Below are 21,606 nucleotides of genomic sequence, written 5' to 3'. Positions count from 1 at the left end.
GTGATTGATTGATTACTTGTCTGGCCTGATTTGAAACCTTGTTTCTCTGATGTAAATCAAGTAGATGTAAATCTGTTGACTAGGTGTTAATTCAGTTCTCCCACCTGTGTAATTGAGTCTGGCCCTGTGTACTTTAATTTGTTCATATTTCATTATCTAAAAATATACTCTGTTATCCAAAGGAACAAAAGTGTAATTAAAATTAGCCAGATTCACACTAGCAACTCTGTGTAAAATATGTAATCAAAGGGACCTGAAGTAGTTATTTGGGAACAAGTTAAATTTCAAGGTTTAGACGCCTCCTCATCTGCAAGGCCAAGGCAAGAAACCTTTTAATGACTTAGTAAGAAAAGGCATACAATTCTGCCTGCTTTGAAATACACACCAAAACCCCCAAGACTTCTATGTACTTTCGGTATAGTCTGACAATTTAATTGAGAATTTTGGTGGATTAGTAGACCTGAGGAGACCCCTTTGACAATTGTAGACAAATCTGGCACAACTGTGTCCATTATTTTTCCAGTGCTCCAGGGAGTCTTTCAAAATCTGTTAAGACTTTCACCAACTATGCTGGGAAGGTGCTCAAGCAGTGATGGCAAAAATCACAGTGATGGTAACCGAGTTGGCTCCCTTCCTGTATCGGCTTTTTCACAGAAAAGATCCAAAAAAACTGTCAGAGCATTCAAGTGTTCATCTGCATCTCTGACCCTAACTTTCCTAGTCACTTTAGAGAGATCAAGGGAAGGACAGATAACTTGAAATTTGAGTTGCTTTGCTTTGAAATGTAGGCTGTAGGAAATTGGACATTCACAGACTTTCAGCAGTGCTGCGCAGTCCCAACTCCCGTTCACTGAAATAAGGTGCTGCCAGAGGAGTGGGAATATGTTACATTTTGAAAGAATAAAGAACAGCATGGAGGAATATTATGTGGAGGCTAAATATGCTCTCTTTTATTAGGTGCCTGTGTGCATGGACACTGGTCTTTATCTGAATAGTTAAGAACTGACACTTCAGGAGTCCATACTGAGCTCTGTATCAAGGATGTACATCTATATTGTTGACTTCAGAGTAATGTTTAATTAAATGAAGAGATGGGGCTAGATATCAAACAGTAAGCACTAAAAAAAGTAGCGAATGTTGTAAATTCAGTAAAAGAATGTAATTTAAAGACTGCACTGCAATGCCCTTCTACATGAAGCAAAATGAAGAGTGCACTGGGTAGCTTTATTGTTGTCATTACCTAGCTTTTGGATGTTTGTTTTGCGGCTATAATGCTCTTTCTAATGTGTGTAATATATATATTGTTTTTCAGGTGGTTTCTGCCGTACAGCCTAAGGGAATCAAAGTCAGCGAAGATCAGGATGCAGACAAAGAAAATAAGAGTGAAAAGGTATTTATTCCATTCAATGCTATACCCAAGTTTTACTAAATGAAGTGGTATAATAGCATGCATTATAACTCTATGATAAGCCCCCCCTGAAGTCTGAAATGAAATTTGAAGTGTTTTGTTGAAGTATCTTTGATTCAAGTAATTTTTGCCAAATTTCTGCCAAATACAAGGCAGGCTTCAGACAAATGTTCTTTGGGTCTCCCCTGGGTGCTGAAACCCTGTACTTACTGCAGCTTTTCACTGCAGCTCTTCACTGGCATCTTTCTGGAAGTACCTGCTTTGCTCCACGTGGAGGCAAATTGATTCTCTTTGTTCAGTAGAAACAGAGAAATAATAACATGTACACAAATGATATCCTTAATGTGAGGCTGGCTGAAATTCAGTAAAATCATGTCACAGGATAATTAAATCAGCTAAGTTTCCTATGTTTCCCATTGCTGTGTAAAACAAGGAAATGACCGAGTAATCTGCAGCTGGCCAGCTAATTGTGAAGCAATTACTGCACAGTAACCTTCAAGTAACTTCACAGCAGATTTAAAAGAGAAAAAAATCTGTTTGGTCTAAACCAGTGGATTTCTTTTAATCTCTGCAATAAGGGAAAAATTTAGTTTCTCATTCCCAGCCAGATTGCTCTAATGGCCTAGGTATTTTAAACTGTGGGAACTGTGCTGACTCATGAATGTAGGTCAGGTACTTTGAGGGTGTCAGAACTGGAGGAGCAGAGACAGAATTAGTGCAGACAATAACTTTTGCCCGGTGCAGTTTAACATGCCACCTACAAATACGACAAACTTTTCATTTGATCCTACTCAGTAGTCTGGTGTGTGGTGGATAACTGAGAAGGTCCTCTTGCCTCCAAAAGTTTTTGTAAAACTCCTTTCAGATCCTGTCAGATACAGAAGCTATGAGGCTCAGTTATTGAAAAAAAATCAAGAAAGGTGTTGAAGTCATGCTTTCATGCCAGTAGATAATACTTACAATGAAGCAGTTACAATCTCCTTTTCTTAGTTTTGTTATCTATATTTCTGATCTCAAAAGCACTCATCCTCTTGCAGTGTGCTGCCTTTAATCTCTAGGACTCCACAGTGTGTTGCATTCTATAGTGTTCGGAGGTTAAAGAGGGAGCCTAATGTTTTTCAAACCTTTTTCAGCCACTGGTGCTGTAAACTGGTGGGTGGAATGTAGAAGAGCTTCAGTGCATAAATATGTAGCTCCTTTTTAGCTTTGAACATTGATTCACAAAGCAGTCATACTGTGCTACAGTAGGGGCATCTCTGAGTTGGAAAGAGTTGCTATTAGTGGATTACTAGTCCGCATCCCTGTGGGGAATCAGTGATACTTCTAGTCCAGTCTTCGAAGTGTCACAAAAGAGTTTGGCTTGAAAGCAGCCACATCCAGCTGGAAAATCTGCCTTTTCCTATATGATGAATTATCTTTTCAATACTGAAGGTTTTCTCTGATTTGTTGGTGTTTATCCTCCTCGATTGATCTGTTTGTTTAAAAATGATCACTTGAAGTAATTTATATAAAACCACTTAAAACAATTGAGCTTCTTGTGGACAAACGAGATATTAACGTTATTTTGCTGGTTGGCTATGTAAACTGAGCTTTTGCCTCTGTGCTGGAAAGAGCTGTGTTAATACAAAAACACGATGTAATGGAGTTCTCTGGCACAATTTACTCCTCTGGCTTTTCACCAGGTCAGGAGGGACGAGAGAAGCTTGTCCTTCTGAGCCATAGCAAACTGCTGGATAAGCTTAGGTGTCTCGTGTAATTTCACACAGACTTTCTAACAAATGTTTAAGGTCTTAAAAAGCCAAAGGGTCAACATTTAGACTATGAGCTATTACTAAACTATAGTGATACTACTGATTTGTCATAGGCAGGTGAAAGTGGGGCTGCAGGTTTTCCATCTTTACCTGCTCGGTAATGTAGAATGTGAGTCCTCTCACGCTTCCTGGATCTTCTGGATTTTGCACAGTTCTACCTGTGTTGGCATCAAGCAAAAAGTGGGAAGCATATTTGGTGTATTGTATACTTTGGGGAAACAGCTGTCGCCTTTCCAAGTGCTCTTAGTATACACTCTTACTACTATTGGACTGAATTAATTTCATTTATTATTGTTATGCTGTCTTCAATGCAGCACTTTCCTGTAATGTTTTTTAAATGGATGGGATGATGTATATCTTATCTCACAAAATTTTCTATGTAGCTTGCATTGCCGTTTGCTAGTTAGACTATTCTATGCAAATTTAGCCTCAAGATTTTAGAAATCCATATGCAGGTTCAGCTTTCATTGTACACAGTAAAAAATTTTATTCTGGGTTTGATGTTTGGGTGTTGAGCCGTAATTCCCAGCTATAGAAGAAATTAATTATGGGCATTCTGGTTGCTCTAATGGCATATCATACTCAGTGTTCCCTTTCTAAAGTGCATCCTGCTATTAGTAGTGGGGTTGCATGGGATACAGTTGAACATAATTTGGTGAAATCATGTAGCAAGCTAAGGCACGATCCAGTTACTCAGAGCTATAAAAACAGTTGCTCGGGCAAACAAGCGCCTGTTTTCATTAGATTCGGAGCCTATTCTTTATGCCTGCTATGCGCCGCTATATGCATCATTATAGGAGCTGCCTGTATTTATGTGAGGTAATAGAATTTTATCGTAAGTTATAATTCAAATTCCTTTTTAAATTTAAGCCAAAATATAGATGAACTGTTATGTTTAAATATTCGTAGATGCACTAAGAAGATTGAGTTCTTATTTTGTGTTTAAAAGTTTGACTTTTATCAGTACCAGACAATTTTTTGTTGTCTCTAATGAGAAATGGGTTATAATTTAATGTTTATTTTTAACCCTTGATTAACATTCACACTTTCCTGTTTATGATGATACGCAAGTATTTTTTCAACAGGTAAAGGTACGTGCACAATTGGGTTTTTTTTTGATGTTCAGTGTCACTTCTTGTTCTGATTTCTTGCATAAAAAGCCTATGCTGCAGAATTTAGCAATGTAATTAAGTGCTGTGTATGTACATGTACAGTAGACAACAGGATTTTTTTTTCTTGTGCGTGGAGGTTACAAAACATGTAACTATTTTTCTTTGAATCCATTAGAGAAAATACGGGGCTCCACCTCCAATGAAATTGCCACCTCCTTATAGAGCACTTGAAAGACTGCGTGCAGAGGAAGCTAACGTGGATGAAGAGGAGAATGAGGATGCTTGTGCAGAGAGTGAGTCATGCCACAATCATTACGTCAGATTACATTTATGGAACACAGTCAGGTTGTGATAAACATATCTGCCATTTATTGCTTGTATTATGGGAAGTAGTGTTCAGTGGGGCAATAGCGTCTCATCCTCAAACTTGTTCTTACTAAGGGCTACTGGTTTGTAACTCAGATAGTCGTCTCTTCCCAGCCAAGCTCCTTCCCAGCTCAGCTCTTCTGAAGAGATGTAGGAAGGGCTCTGTTTACTTTCAGCCTAAAAATGTCTAAGCAATAGCTAGAGGACTTACTTTGGCAGTGATGTCAGCAGTGAAAGACAGATGTTGCGCTTTACTGTTGTAATTGCAGTGGTAGTTGAGCAGGCATAGGTTGAGAACCACTGGTGCATAGTCCTTGTCCAGAAAAGCCTGCAGTTGGTTTCAGACAATGCTTTTCAAGCAAAAAAAATTCCTCTAAAAAGAAAAATCTGCTGATTTATTGTCTCAGTACTCTACTGAAACAAAGGATCCCCTTTTTTTGTAGCAGCTTTTATGGGAAAGGTTCTGCAATTGTCCAGTTCTGGGTTTTGCAATGAATTATGACGATTTGCACTCTGTAGAAGAGTAGGGACCTAAAGAGTAGGATGCAGTGCAACTTGAGAGCTTCTGGCAGCATGACTTTGATTCCAGCATACTGCTTTGTTAATTCCAACTGTGGATAAATGGAATATTACTATCCATAGCTTGTCTTCCAATAAAAATATTTAGGAATACTAAAATTGCAGCTAGGAGTCCTAAATTATTTTCTAAAATTAGTTACCTTTTATTTTTTTTCTCTTTACACTCTCTTGTACCAAATTAGCATACATGTGGGGTTTTTGTTGGGGTTTGGCTTGGGTTTTTTTGCTACAGTGATTTTTCTCATCATCTTTTGTCTTCAAGAGGTTTTTGTTTGCCCTAGTTGTGGGTAAGCCAAAGCAGAGAGATGCCTTTGTAGCTTTTGACCTTGAAGTGACCATGGCTCCCATTCAGAGTGGAAGCTCCTAACTTGGGGCCTGCTGGTGGGAAAGCTCTTCCAGCTGCTCTTGCTTATTTCCTTGGCAATGGCATGCCATTGAAGCTGAGATAATTAATGAGTTTGGTTGGTTTGTCACTTTTAGGGCTGCTTTGGTGGAGACGAGAAGGATTTTGGAAGCTTGTTCTCACGGAAACAGTAATGGGGGCACAGAAGCAGGGTGTTCAGCTCTTCCTCTGTTGCTTTTAAGGGAAAGCTGCGAGTTCTTTAACCAACTGAGATTTTTCCAGAACTCTCCCTTACTGAGTTTGTCACCTCATCTGTTTGAAGTATGCCACATAGTAACCACAAGAAGGCTTTTCAGTATTTTTGTTGGGGAGTGGTAGTCAGGAGGAGCATTTGACTGCAGACTGTCTGGATGTTGGATTGAATGTATCTTGTGCTTTCAGACCAACTCTGTAAACCTCCAATTGTAGCAAACTGATTTCAGCTTGTTATTAAAGTTATAATTCCTAGTTAAAGGATACGTTTGATAACTAGCCTGACACCTGAGTTATCTAATTAGGATATGCCTCAATCTGAGTGCTTGCTAGACCTAAGTTAATACTTTGCACAGAAATTATTTCTTATTGATGGGCTTGGTCATTTTTTAGCTGTTCTGCCACCCCTAATGATATTGCCAGCTGAGTCTAGTAACTGAAAAGGTAAAGCTACTTCTGATATTAAATTCATCAATCCTACCAGATTTGGCAGCAGCAGGCAGATCTACTCAGATGAATCTCTCCCTCACAGCATCCTTCTGGACAAGTTGTCCAACTGTGAGATGAGCGGGTTTACAGTACGCTGGGTGAAGAACTGGCTGAAGGGCAGAGCTCAAAGTGTTGTAGTGAATGGGGCTGCATCTGGCTGGTGACCAGTCACCAGCAGTGTTCCTCAGGGTTCAATTCTAGGGCCGGTTCTGTTCAATATATTTATCAACGATCTGGATGCAGGAGTTGAATGCACCATTAGCAAGTTTGCTGATGATACCAAACTGGGAGGTGCTGTTGATTCTCTTGAGGGCCTTGCAGAGGGATCTAGATAGATTGGAGCATTGGGCTATGATTAATGGGATGAAATTTAACAAGTCAAAATGCCGGATTCTGTACCTAGCATGGAGTAATGCCAGGCACAAGTATAAAGTGGGAGAGGAGTGGCTGGAGAGCAGCCCTGCAGAAAGGGATCTGGGGGTGCTGGTCAGCAGCAGGCTCAATAGGAATCAGCAGTGTGCCCTGGCAGCCATGAGGGCAAACTGCATCCTGGGGTGCATCAAACCCAGTATAACCAGCTGGTCAAAAGAGGTGATTATCCTGCTGTATTCAGTGTTGGTGTGGCCTCACCTTGAGTACTGTGTGCAGTTCTGGGCCCCACAATTTAAGAAGGATGTTAAGGTCCTTGAATGTGTCCAGAGGAGGGCAACAAAGCTGGTGAAAGGGATGGAAGTAATGTCCCATGAGGAGCAGCTAAGGACTTTGGGTTTGTCTAATTTGGAGAAAAGGAGGCTGAGAGGTGACCTCATTGCTCTCTACAGCTTCCTGAGGAGGGGAAGCGGAGAGGGAGGTGCTGATCTCTTCTCCCTGGTATCCAGTGATAGGACACGTGGGAATGGTTCAAAGCTGCACCAGGGGAGGTTTAGACTGGACATTAGGAAGCATTTCTTTACCAAGAGGATGGTCAAACACTGGAACAGGCTTCCTAGAGAGGTGGTCGATGCCCCAAGCCTGTCAGTGTTTAAGAGGCATTTGGACAATACCCTTAATAACATGCTTTAACTTTTGGTCAGCCCTGAATTGGTTAGGCAGTTGGACTAGCTGATTGTTTTAGGTCCCTATTTCCAGCTGAAATAGTCTATTGTATTCTGTCTCCTTCTCTACCCTTTTTACTGACTGAAGTTGAATGTTTTGCAATAGCCATCTTTCCCATGAATCTTGGAAAACCAAGATATGCATTTTCCATTTTATTCTTCCCCACGTCATTCTGTTTCTTTAAAATAAAAAACAGGTTAAGGAAGCTTAAACTAAGTTTGTACCTCAACCCTTGAAGTAAAAAGCATGTTAGAAGTGATCTAACTGTACTTAATGATATTAAGCATCTCAGCGGCTGTGGAATGGGCTTTTACAGAGTCTCTTTTCTGGGATCACTTGAAAAACAAAGTTTTCTCTGTAAATTCCAGTACAGTATTGTTTTTGCGAACTACTTGATGTTCATAACTTCTGTCCTGATTCTTGAGCACGCTTCCCAGAAATCTCAGTCCAGGCCAGTACTTGCCTTTTTAACACTGCCCATTTGCATGTTCATATTGGTCTATTCCTTACCCACTTATCCTACTAATTCTACTGGTTTTGTAACCTTAACTAATAATTTTCTGAGCTTCACTGAACAGGTGAACTAGATTTATTGTCTTCCTTATTTAGAAGATCAGGTATCTTAAATGGAAGAACTGCGCTCAGCTCAGGTAAATTCAGGTCATAGCTTCTCCTTCTTTCATTTACTTCATGTAGATCTCAATCTGTACCAGTAGCATGGAAGGCCTTAGTGGGCATTTTGAGGTGGGACACCTGTTAAATCTGTCCTCTGGTTGTGCTTCTGATGGATTTTATTTTATTTTTTAGCATTCTTACTAATACAACTGCAGTGTCATGAACCTGCTCATCAATTTCTTTCATACTCCAGAAATACTTTACTTGCTCCACTTGACATTTTTTCTCCTTACTTGTCACTTCTTTCGACCCATGCTCTCATCTTTTGTCTCCATGTCCTTCATCATTCCGCATACTGAAAATGAAAGCAAGGCATTGTTAGTCTTCCTGCCATACTTAGAAAATTTTTCTTTCCTTTCTGTCCTATCCATACTGCCTTACAGTCTCCATGTTTTGTCTGTTTTCCCCTTAAAGTGGTGGAATAACCTTTTGGTATTGATTTAATTTCCCCTGTGGGATCTAAGTCCACTTGCCTTTTGGCAATGCTCCCTTTTATTTCTGCTTTTCCACCACTGAAGCTGCAGCTTTCATTGCTGACTTTTTCTAACAAACAGTCATTTTTTGTAGATGTTCTGCCTTTTCTTTTCAAAGGTTGTTTTTGATCCAAATAGGGTGAATCCTTGTTGGGGATAGAACTATTAGGTAGCTCTTGATTTAGAGAAACTCCAGACGTCCTCCATGTTTCTGTGGTTTAAGAAATTTAAAGAAGTTCCAGGTGGTTTTGGTTTTTGGTTTTTTGTTTTTTTTTTTTTCCAAATGTGTCTTCTTTTTTTTCAAATGTGTCTTCCAAGACCTTTAGTTTCAGAACTGCTTCTCTTTATATTTCAGTTTCATTTGAACCACCGTTACTTCCAATATTATTTTCTAAGTTCTTAGATAGTTTTTTGCTAGACTTTAAAGGCAAGTTGAAAATAGCATTTTCTCTTGTTTTATTTCTTCTTCTTGTGATACTGTCAAATCTTTATCAGTATTCAACTCTAACCCTGTGTGATGTGGTTTTTGTTTACTCATTGCTTTGACTTTGCTGTTTTAAGGCTTTCAGTTTATTCTTTAAAATAGTTTTGTAAAACTTGCAGTGTGTGCATCCTGCTGCAAAAGGAGCCTTCAAAATGCTTCATCTTACAGACCTAAAAATATTACAACATGGGTTTGGAGTTTTTACTCCCCACGCTGAAAACGCTTCCTCCATGGCAAAAGTGATATTGGAGGAGGTCCTCTCCATGAAGAGGTTTTTTTAGGCTTCCCAAACCTTAAAAACATCAGGTTTTGAATAGGATTTTTTTTTTTTTTTAAATCAAAACAAGTAAAAGGAGGGGAGAGCATACAAAGGAGCTATTTGTACTTGCAAGCAGCTGTGCTACAGACTGCATCAATAGGCATTGGTGTGTTTTGCTTTAGTGGCGGATGGCTGTAGGTGTGTGCTAAGAATCTGCTAATAGACTAATGTGCACCCTGTTGCGGCTTATTGCTATAATGAGGGGTTAGCAGTAAAAAGAAGCAGAGGAAATGGATGGGCAGAGTAGTTTGTAATGGAATGTTTTGTAAGGTTTTCCTTGGGGCATTCATAACTACAATTTAGATATACTTTTGTGATTGAGTTGAAGCAATCATAAGTTAGATAGGAAAGACCTTAAAAACCATTATAAGAAAGCTAAAAAGACAACTGTTGAAAGAACTTGGAATCCTTAATTTCAGTTGATACTATATTTTTTAGTAAAATCTTTTGTCTAGTTAGTTGACTGGGATGATCTGGTTGGTTTCAAATAAGTTTAGAATAATAGATAATAATAAAATTTGTGAAAGGTGGCTGAGATAATGGACTAGATACTGCTGTGCTCAGACTTCCTGTCTGCAAGGATATTTAACTGTATCTAATAAGGGGATAATAATGCCCCCTTTCTTTTATTTTGTCTCTAGATAATGTAGAAATCAATGAAGCTGTAAGAAAGCATAATGATTTATCTTCCTAAAATGCTTTTTGAGGAATGGTAGTTTCTCTACCAAAGAAAGAGATTTTATAACTTCTCTAGTGTTTTGACTTTGCGTTCCCCATTGTGATAAATCTGTGGCTGCGTAGGGTGCAAGAGAGGTGAGTGTGTGTGTGTGTGCATACATATGTAGGCTGATTCAGACAAACCCACACTGCTTGTTGTCTAGATAGCATTGGGTTGGGGTTAGAAAGCGCTTGGGCGTGTGAGCAGAGTGTCCTCATCATACCTAAGGTTTTTAGCAGCTTCCATAGCGTCAATGATATCCACATGCACGTGAGAGGATGGTGGCTTTCATTAAAAACAAAAGATGAAAAAAAGGAATAGAGTTCAGTTGCGACTTTATGGAAGGTATGGTCAAGTATATGTGGTGTGCTTTAGGTGCAAAACTATGACCTCAGGAAGTGTCTATGTACTGCTGTGGGCGAAGATGGGAAAACGATCATTGTCACTTTGGAAAAATGCCAGAATTATTAGCCATAACTAAATAAAAACAAAACCACTGATAAATATATGTATCTTGAGAATCTGAGTTTTTAGAGTTTGATTTATGTGAAGCTGTGCTAAAACAAAGGAAAAGCAATTCTTAATTTTATTTAAATTTGGGGGAGGGGGGGCTGGAACCTGAAAACAGTGATCTTCAGGTGAGGCAGCTTGTGTAGCCAAACACTGCCTCTCCAATAGATGTCACTGCAATCAACAGCAAATGGAGGTGATGTTCAAAGAGTAAGATGTAGCTTGGAAAAATGCTTCAAGCTTTTTGAAAATAAAATATTGAAAAAATAATAATTGCAATATTTAATTTTCTTAACTATAGTAACAAGTGTAGTTAGTACAGTGGATTTCCAAAGATCATGCAAGAGCCAGGATTAGACAAATAGAGCAGTGACTTTCAGTTTTTAGCTCTGTGTTAATCTCTATTTAATATGACTCTATACTGCTAATCTTCTTTTCCCATTCTTGTTCTGACCCATAATTAGCTAAAATATGTAAGTTTTGTAACCAGCCCTAATATCAGATCCAGAAGGGCTGTACATGCTGGGCAGACTCACAAGCTGTTGTGCCACATGAGGATAGATTACGATGTTGGTGTCATTGTAGTTTGACGTTGTGGGTTAGTTTGGGTTTTTGTTATTGGGCTGGGTTTTTTTTTTACTCTATTTGAATCACATGCACAGTTCTCATCATCTGATGAAGTATTGCAAAAGGAAATTACATTTTTGATGAATTAATAGTAAAATTGCAGCTGGGACTTGTATTTTTTACTGTGTGCTTGTACATAATGCACTGAACAGATGGCTTTGTGTGTGCTGTGATACATATTCTAAAGAAAGGACAATGAACTTTAAAAATTAACAAATTAATGGTATTAACAAAATAACTGAGTATTTTGAGTTGTTTTAAATTCAGCATTTGGAATAGAGAATTAGTAAGGACTTCCCAAAATAACTAAGTATGTTTATAAATTTAGAGAGAGATTTTATCTTTGCTTTTTTTAATTACTAAATGAGGGATTTAGTCTTGTCAATGTTTCCGTTCAGCACTCATTGCAGTAAAACTAATATTGCTTGTTTAGGGTTTCAGCAAAATACAAGTTATGATGAAGTTTGAATCTTTCTTATGCTTATAATGACAGATTGGTTTTGTTTTCTGACATTAAAAAAAAAAAACAACGAAACCCTACGCCATGAACACATACCAGTGTTGGGAAACCGCAAGATTTGCAGCATTGGAAAATAACACATTTAATGAAGCCATTTGACTAAGAGAAATTCATTTTTAACCCCTGTAGCTTGCATGAAAATGATGCTTAGATAAATAACATCTATTAACTGCTACTTTGCCATGCAGTGGGTCATTAAGCATGATAGTACCTGCAGCTAACAGTGATATAAACAAACGTTTGAGGTGACTCGTGTTTGGGGATAGAGATGTCATTCGAATGCTAGCAGAGTAAGCCAGTGCACAAACAGCAGCCGTAGAGCATCAGTGGGTCAGATGTGGGAAACCAGAGATCTGCTTCTCCCTGCATACTTTCATAGGCAGCTTTCATCTGCTGGCAGATGTAACTGTTAGCTTGTGGGTAGCTTGAAATTAATATAATTGATGGCATCTCATAATAGAAACAGACAGACGGTTTGCCCTTAAGGAGAGAAAAATCTCAGAAAAATAGGCCCAAGGTCGTCAGAAGAAAGACAAGCACTGAGTCTGTGTATGATGAGGATTTGAGCTGCTTACAGCATTGAATGTTTGTCAGGAATGCAGATATCTTGAAGTACATGCTGGTACAGCAATGGTACAAGGGGGTTTCCCAGGTAAGGATTCGGATCTCTCTATATATTGTGTTTGTTTCCAGCAAGTCATTTTAAGTATTTTTAGTGATAATTTAGAACTAGCGAAGTGCTGGAGGTAAGCAAATAATAGCACAGATAATTTTTTTTTTTCTCAGTTTGAAGCATGGACATATAGCATGACTGGAATATTGAATGCATTTAACATCTTTAAAATATTTTGTCTTGTGTTTCCTTATAAATCATTGTTTCTGTTGTACATTCGTGTTCAACATTCTTATATACAAAGCTGACGTGAGCACGCAGTGCTTAAAGTATAAGAATTTCTAGCATTAAATTTCTTGCTATATAGAATAATCTACTCTTCCATAACTGTTATTGTAATGTAGAGACAGATGGCTGAATTTTCTTCACTTTGCTTGTTAAGAATGTGTTAGGTAAATGTTTTTAGACTAAAATAAAAAGCTGCTGGGGAATCTAAACTGAATATTCAGCATTTTCATGGTATAAGGAGGCAAAACAAGAATAAAGCAATGTGATAGTAAACAAATGAGCTATTTGCAATGAAGGATAATTTAATTTTTAAATATTGCCTCAGATTGCATTTGTTCTTAGGTATGATCTTTTCTTCCAACACAAGCCAGGTATCCAGAGAATAGCATTAAAATGCCAGGCATGAAATATACTGATTTGATGTTTTAAGGTTATTACATTGTCTAAGGCATGGTGCAGGTGGCTTATGTTGTTTGGGATCTTTGATCTTACTCAGGTGTTACAGATAAGTAATTTCATATAACTTACAGATAGAAGATAATGTCTGTGGTATAAATCTGCATGCACATGTATCACTGTACAAACTTGCTAAGAGAGGATAATACAAGTAGATCTTTATATTGCTCTCATTGAAGAACGCTTAATATCACTGCAATGACTTGCACCTAAAAATATGTAAAAAGGATGTAAGTACATAAATAAATGAAAGACAAACACTAGCCCATAAAAGGTGGTTATGTGTTTATATTCTTGAACGTCTGATTTTTAGATAGGAAGATATCTTTCGTCATTACCATCGTAAATGATGTTGCTCCACTGCACAAAAAAAATAATTAAAAAGAAACTCTACTGTGCATCATGTCTTGTCCAGACTAGCACAGCATTGCTTTTAGTTAGAATACAGAATAGATTATTTGCATAATAGCTCTGTTCCAAAATGGTCTGCTTGGTTTAAACAGTAGCTGCTCCAAATATGTAGTGGAAGTAAGCCTCTAACAGAAGGGAAAGTAAAAATGTTAAATGACAATAATTTTATTCTTTACAGATGTTACCTAGTTTTCCACAGTATTACAGTAATTGAGACAGCTGTCCAGAGTAACTTCTTTAACTGTTTGAGAAAGTTGAAGTTATCTTTTGATCCTCAATCTTAAGACTTGATTCTCCCTTATTCAACATAGTGGCTTAGGGGCTAGACATCAATTTACCTTCTGCTTTGAGCAGGTATGTAATTGCTCTTTATCAGGATAGCTGGCATTTAAAGAGCAATCCGGAATATTTATCTGTAGGTATGCTAGCTATAATACACTGTGACAGACTATTAAAAATTTGCTTTATGCCTTGTAGTGACCACACGCCTTATAGTGACCACATGCGCATTGAAACCTACTTGCAAGCTAATGACATTAGGAAGGAGATCTATATACATACACATATATGTGTGTGTGTGTGTGTGTATAAAAGACTGATACCTGCATCAGATGAACACCTCTATTTTATCAGCAAATTCAAAATACTTTTGCCATATTGAAATGAGAAGAGATGTTGTGGCAACTGGCTAAAAGGCAGGTAGTTCTTTCTGCTACCCCAGAAGTAATAATGAGCCTTTTATTATTAGTGTAATGATGGGCATGTCTATTTGCTTCATCAGTACTTAGAGATCACGGCTTATGCTTTCCTGTCCCTGCTTCCCAAAAAAGTTATTAGAGGAAATGTTAAAGCATTGAGCTTTTGGGGATCATCAAGGAAACAGCAAATTTCTGCTGCTGTGAATGTAAAAAGTGCATGTGTGTGTGTGCACTTGTGCTGGGCAGAGATGGAGTGGAGGTCTGAGGAGTGTAGCCCTCCAAAACCGAGGACCCTGGGCTGTGCTGGCATCTCTCTGTAGAGAGCTGTGTGCATAGGCGGAGTCCATAGCCATTGCGCCCATTCTGCATGGGCCCTCTGTGTGCTCCCCAGAGGTGAGGGGTGAGCACCTCCATCAAGACACCCATTGATCCAGATTACCTTGGTGAATGGGAAAGTGTTCCCAACAGGCAGATGGCATGTCAGGTACCACTGACCAGTGGCATCTTGGTGCTGTGTGCTCCCAGCTCTCTCCTTGCCCTGTCCACTGCTGGTGCTGTGGGAACCAGGCGCTGTCAGGATCCACAGCTGTAATTCAAGATCCAGGAGCAGAGTTGGTGTTGGCATCATATTCTGGGGTCATTTTGAGAAGGTAAGGGAGAAGGGGGAGCAAAGTGGAGTAATGGGGTTTGTGAATTAGAATGTGCAACAGGAGAATAGGATAGGTAAGGGGACTGTTTGGGATCTTGGTCTGGGGGAAGAACAAGGTGTAGGTGTGGAGGAGGGCCCTACTCTTCTGCTTGTCTTTATGTATGCAGACAGGCCAGCACAGAGCCAGGAGCCATTGCTGTCCCAACAGCAGTAGCTGAGCAAGCTAAATTTGGAATTCCTGTTCAGGTGTTGAGTGTACTACTGCCAGGGGACAGAGGTACAGGTGGATTATGTACGTTGTGCAAAGCCAGGAGGAGTAAACCTTGACTTCATCATACTGTTTTGTGATTGTTCTGTAGATGCCAAATACTTTTAATAGTTGTTTTGGATTTTTTTTAAAATGCTTTAGGTAGTTCCAGAGGATTTTTTGTATCCCTTAACTGAAAACCAAGTGCATTAGCTATCACGTATATATAAATGTGTTTTATCTGTTATTTCAGAACTGTAAGCTTAAGTAGCATTTTTTGACCTATGAATATTAAACTTATGTAGTATTCTCAACCAGGTCCTCTATAAAGTGGGGTGGGAAGTCGTCATTTCCATGGTGTGATGATCCTGGGAATATTACGAGATATTGAACATACGTTCTTATATCTGTAATGTGCTGTTACTTAGAGTTGAACCACATACCTAAATTGGGAGGAATTTGGAGGGAAATGCCAGAGAGTATGTAGGTACAAGGCATTTGTTTGTGTGTGCACATGTGTGTGGAGCTAAGTTATTTTTACGCTGTGCTTGTGAGAGCAGAGAGGGATTACACCATCCAAATGGTTCTTAAAGATATTATGCTACTAAGTCTGCATCCCTCCAGGTGCTCTGGGAGTAAAAAGCAAGCAGCAGCATTTGCTGTACCTTAAAACAACAGCAAAGTGTATCCTATACTACTACAGTGTGTAATGGTCCTGAAATTGTCTGGTCTGGTAAAGCCATGACTGTTCTGTAACGCAGTCGTCGGGGCCGCTCAGCTGCAGCAGATCGGCTGGATGCCCAGGGAAGGAGGAGGGACAAGATTCCCTTGGTGCTGTACCCTCCTGCTCCCTGTGCCAGGCTCACCTGTGACTCAGACCTTCAAATCTGGACATTTTTCTGCATTGAATTGTAAACCTTAATGCAAACTGTGTTCTGAACCAGAAACTATATTTCTTTCAAGTGTTTGGCAAAAAAATCTGGTTTAAACCCCATAAGGTTTGGCTGTACTTTCCTCCATTTTGTAACCTGTTATTCTCTTCGGGATATGACAGGTTATTTGAGGATTAACACAGTATCATTTTGTTGTGTATCGTTAATGTATTTAAATAGACAATGCAGTAATCTTACAGCAAGAGCTCATTTCAGGATTGAATTGTTAGAAGTATAGAAGATGTGATTTTTGAAATACTGTTTTTCAAGGGAAGAAAGCCATTAAGTGAACAGCCTGACAGCGTGGTATGTAGTGAGGTATCACTGAAGGGCTGGGAGAAGAGTTGAAGGGGAAAAAATGAGATGAGACTGGGATGTGATGGACGAGAGAGTAAGTAGAGCTAGCTGTATGCAAGGATGAGCACGGGCAGCTTATGAGTGAGGGCCAAGAAAGAGGCTAAAGGGATTTTGTGAGGAATGGAGAGTTCAGTGAAGCCTTTCAGGGATAGAATGATGTGGTCATTCTTTTGTGTGTGCAGGAGGCATATTGTGGCGTTGTAAATGAGTAGGACTTGCACAGTGACACACGTCAGGGAGAGCACTGGCTCGGAAAGGCAGAGTGAGCAGGACCCATGGCAGCTGCTGGCAGTGCGAGCGGATGGCTCTTGGCGTCAGAGCAAACCAATAGGCTAACCCTTTTGGCATCCCTGGATGGGTCTGTATAGCAGCCAGTTGGTAATTCTGCTCCGGCCCGTCCTCCCTGTCCCTTGATAGCCATGTGTTGGCAGACCTTCCCCTTTTCCTTTTTGGCTGATTCTTGTACTCTGCTCAGAGTGATGCAGAAGAGACGTTTTGAGGGGAGGACAGAGGTACCGGTTGGGTGCTCTCTGCCCTGCCTTCAGTCAGGACTTGAGTGCAGAGTCGTGAAGAGTTTAACGAGTACTTCTGTGAGTACTGCAGCTAATGAAGTTGGATTCCTACAGATTTGTGTCTCCCGTTCAACTGACTTGGGTGTCAAGGAAGGTGTGAGCTCTGATTTTAAGCTTTTCCTGTGGCTGGAGCATTTCTAAGGGCTTTCTCTCATGTGAATTCTTTGACGCTTTAATAAAGTGTGATCTCACACTGAAGCCTTTCCCCCAGTCAGGGTATTTATCAGGTTTCTCTCCTCTGCACGGCTGCCTATTTTCATGAACCTTTTATAGTACCTTTGAGACCCCTACTCTACCATCAGATTTACTTGAAATTGGCCAGCACGTTCAAAGGTTTTGGGGCAGGAGCTTGGATTGCACAGGGTATGATTGCATAAGCTTTGTTCCTATAGGAAAACAGAATAAAATTATTTAGCATATTAGAATTAAACTTAATTTATATTAAGAGATTAAAATATAATTAATAAACACTGGAGCATAACCCCCGGACTGCAGTTTGGAAGACCTGGCGTCTCTTCTGGCTTGGTTATCATCTGTTGGATGTCTTGGTTAGCCATCTGTTGTAAGATACACAAAACATCTTGAGCCTTCTGGAGCACCATGCCATGGTTTCTAGGTGTTAGATGCCATTTAAATTTAAAAATAAAATAATATAAAAAGCAGGATCCATGGAGTTCCAGCTTACCCAAAAGACAGTGTTTATTCCTGAGGAGCAAGTCATGGATGCATCTGAATTGTCCCTTTTGAAGGCTAAATTCCACAAGAGAGAAAAAAAAAAAAATCAGTTGAATATCAACCCAAAAGAATTACAGTAAAAACTACCATACCCCACTTTTATTTTTCCCTCAAGCATTTGTTTTCTAACTTTCTCTTAGTTGGCTTCCTCCTCCAGTCAGAGTGGAAACAGTAAGTCTATTTAATATAGTGAAGTTTATCCGTTTAGCTCTTCCTCTTGGATAAATCCTTGGAGACTGATTTCTTTTGCCAGAAGGAAAAGAGAGAGTGCTTGACATATTGCAAGTCTCTGTTCACATACATCATCAATTTCCTGATTATAATTGTGTTCATTTAAAAAATGCCCAAAGCTTAATGCATTAATATCTTTATTTCATTAAATACATTAAAGAGAAGCTATTTTTTACCTAATAACCTATTTTGTTACTAAAAAAAAAATCTGTTAAAATACTCTGTTCACTTGTTTGTGATTTTATTTTTCTTCTGCAGAGAAATGAATGCCTGGCTTATCACCTCTTATTTGAAATGTGGTATAGGCAAAGGTGTCTGAACCTAATCCCTTTATTTTACTCTTTGTGGAAGAGAAAACAGGTCTGCCAGACTCTGTCCTTTGAAGAGATTAAAAACAATCAAAATTGAAATTCTGATACAAAATATTGTCTTATTTAATCAAATCTGTCAAGTTTTATGATGTCATAAGTGCAGCATAAACCTGATTAACTTCTTGAATAGACTCTCAAGGCAGCTGATTAAATAAGATGTATGGCTTATTTAGGGAGAGCGTACAACTGTTTTATGATTTCACAGTGATATTAAATGGGGATTTTTGTAGGGGGAGGAATTGTTATCCATTCATTTGTCCAGATCCCCCCACCTCACTTGATGGAAAAAGAAAATGGCAGTTGTCTGTGTAAATGCAAGAGTTGCTGTCTGACTGATACTTTCAGTGGTAGAAAAATCTGTGTTCTTACTAGCACAGCGTACATACTTTTTTTTTCAGTTTATGTCACATAGGACAATTTAAAATTATTCCAAGTAATAAACCCTTGCTTTCTCATTTTAAGAGGAGACATTCAAGTTAATTCTTTGTTTGGTTGGTGCCTTTCTCTTTTGGAATAATAGCATTAATCAAACGGTATGTTTTCAGCCTGGAAGTGTGCATTTTAGTTGTTCAACTATATGAGAAGTGTTTACTTTGTCACCCTCCTCTAATGTTCTGCTATTTCTCAGGCTGAAGCTCCACAATATGAGACCATCCAACTGCGAGCCGAAAGCGGGAGCACCATTTGCCTGTCCCCCCTCCCACCTTCCCCAGTTGTTTATGGTACTTGGGTGCTTGTTGCTCTTCCCTTCCTCAGCCTGTTCAACTCACTCAGCAGAAAACTGCTCCACCATTAAAGAGGAATGGCTTTCTGGTGGGTTGGTGACCTGCACAGGCTCACAAAGGAGTCTGAGGAGCATGAGAGCTGGCTTGAACAGAGGAGGGAGGATGCTCTCCTTCAGCTCTGCTTTGCGTGGGACTTCTCATGGGCTAAACCCATGATCTAAAATTAGAGTGCTGTGGGTCCCTTTCTTTTCATCCTCTCCTCCATAAGGCTGGAAAAGGTCTTCACTTTGGGATACAGCTTGAGCTAAGGTGCCACCTCAGCAATGAAGTGTACAGGCTGAGCGTGAAGCAAGTGATGAGAAGACGTGGGCTGTGCAAATACTGCTCCACACAACGCTGTGCCAGCTGGACCAGGCTGATGAGAAACCAAAGCACGTAAAGGGGAGCTGCAGTTTGCTTCTCCTGAAACGGGAGGGGAACGTGGGGCCATGTTAAAGACGGGAGCACAGCAACGCACTGGTGCTTGCTCTTGGTTGAGTCTTGTAGCTCAATGGCTGGCTTGGGAAGGGATCCTGTGGATTAATGTTACTAGACATTGCCAGTAGTACTCTCTTAATCACGGGAGAGCCGAGATGGGTATCGGAAACCTCGTTTGGAGATGTGGGAGTAGGTTTGTCTTTGAGTTGCAGGTTTCTTTTGGACTTGAAGCCAACAGTTGCCCAGTGGTGGCTATATCATTAGCTTGTGTATCTGTTTGATATGTAATACTGTGATTAATATCTTAGACATCATAAATGGAATATAGACATCATAGATGAAGATATAGTAGAAAAATTACTAGTGTGGTTTTGTTAACAGAAAAGGCTTTAAAGTGAAATTGTAAGTATGTATTTGTTTTGTTCTGAGGCCCAGAAATTGGTAGTCTCCAGCATTGACAGGTGTTGCAGTTATTTTTCATTTTAATTTTTCATTTTACCTCAGCAATCAAAGGCAAGTCATGACACTGGGAAACTCAGGTTTATACTTAAACAAACAAAGCCTCTAAGCATTGCTTGGTGTTGTGAAAAGCTTGAAAATGTGACTCAAGTGCAGTTTGATAGCTCAAAACACCAGGACCTAGAACCAACCCAGATTTACTCTTTCAAAATTTCTTGGCTCTGTAGGAGAATTGCATGATGTGGGGAGTGGGCTGAACCTCTTCTCCTTATCTAATATTTTGTTTCTTGACTGTATACCCAGAAGTGTGCAGTGATGAGGTGGATATGTAGCACACCAAATGCAGTGCAGGGATGGTCTTCAAGTAGCTGGCAGACCTCTCAGCAGCACTGGGGAATTACAGAGCGTGGTTTCAGTGTCTTATGCAAAAGCACAGAGGATCCTAAAAGTCATCAGATAGTTTGTAAGTGTTTGAGGAGCTGTAATCAGTTCTAACCAGGTACGAACCTAGCAAAGTACTGATTCTGTATAGCTGCCTAAATATTAAAAAAAAAAAAAAAAAAGAGAGAAACTGTGTTGTGGGGATGGTCAGGTCTGTTCTATAAGTGGAGTATGCTCTGTCACCTTATGTCCTCTGAAAGCTGGATATGCATCTTTTTTTAATACACAGCTGTTTTTTTATTTAAATTGGATTTGCACTTAATTTAAATCAAACATTTTCTGCTTTCAACGTGCATTGTAAGTTTTAAATGGCAATCTACATAAAGATCTGAGAATACTCTAACCTATTAGCATAATTTAAATGAAAAAACTATTCAGGAAAAGTATGTGTGCACCCAGAGAATTGAGAGAAATCTGGACCCAGAACTGACTGTAGTAAAAAGCCAGCTTTTGACTTTTTCTTCAGCTGCCTGAAACAAAGACCTATTCTCTCTACAGCTTATTCAACTAATTCAGTGGGAATGAAAATAGCTTATCAAACTTGAACAACTTGCTAGGAGCTGAAAAAGGATATTTTTCTTTTCTGGTCTGTGAATAAAAACTAGGAGTGTGAAGTTGAGACTTGTCAGTTGGAAAATTATGGAAGTGTTTGTGGCCATGGTGTGATGGCAGAACCTCCTCTGAGGTCACTGCACAGCATTTATAGTTAACTAGGTGTTCGTGAAGGCCCAAAGAGACAAAAGGAAATCTTTGACAAAGTGGAAATTAGACTGTTTAAAAACATTTTTGATCACCATAGAACCTCCATTATCTACTGTGAGAATAGCAATGCTTTTGTTTAATATTCCAGTTTTAAATGAAAACACTTCAATAAAAACATTTTTCCTATATTAATCACAATTGGTGTATTTGTAGGCAATATTTTTATTACAAAGCTGTTGCTTATATTTTAATTTCATTCTAATTTCTGTCCAAATACAAAGAGTATATATTGTTAGGAAAAAAATACAGTATAGAAGAAATGTTGTTCACAATATCTGACATATGTGATAAATCTTGAGCATTTCAACAGACGGTATAGTAAATTTTATATTTCCTTAAATACTTATATAGCATTTTATCCCCATAGGTGGCCTAAAGAAGGAACGTACAATGTAAATATA

General features: G+C 39.1%; 1 protein-coding gene across 7 annotated transcripts in view; it reads left to right on the top strand.

The window, feature by feature from the left end:
* PATJ (PATJ crumbs cell polarity complex component) overlaps nucleotides 1–21,606 on the top strand; it is a 162,947-nt gene that overhangs the window by 67,215 nt on the left and 74,126 nt on the right. For all 7 annotated transcript variants that reach the window (XM_076340044.1, XM_076340045.1, XM_076340041.1 and 4 more), the window contains exons 27-28: nucleotides 1,313–1,390; nucleotides 4,507–4,624. In XM_076340044.1, coding sequence (XP_076196159.1) covers nucleotides 1,313–1,390; nucleotides 4,507–4,624 — 196 coding nt within the window. The remainder of the gene's footprint in view (nucleotides 1–1,312; nucleotides 1,391–4,506; nucleotides 4,625–21,606) is intronic.

The sequence above is a fragment of the Aptenodytes patagonicus genome, chromosome 5 (assembly GCF_965638725.1).
Source record: "Aptenodytes patagonicus chromosome 5, bAptPat1.pri.cur, whole genome shotgun sequence".
Classification (NCBI taxonomy): domain Eukaryota; kingdom Metazoa; phylum Chordata; class Aves; order Sphenisciformes; family Spheniscidae; genus Aptenodytes; species Aptenodytes patagonicus.
The sequence above is the reverse complement of the archived record's forward strand: the minus strand, read 5'-3'. Positions and strand labels throughout refer to the sequence as shown.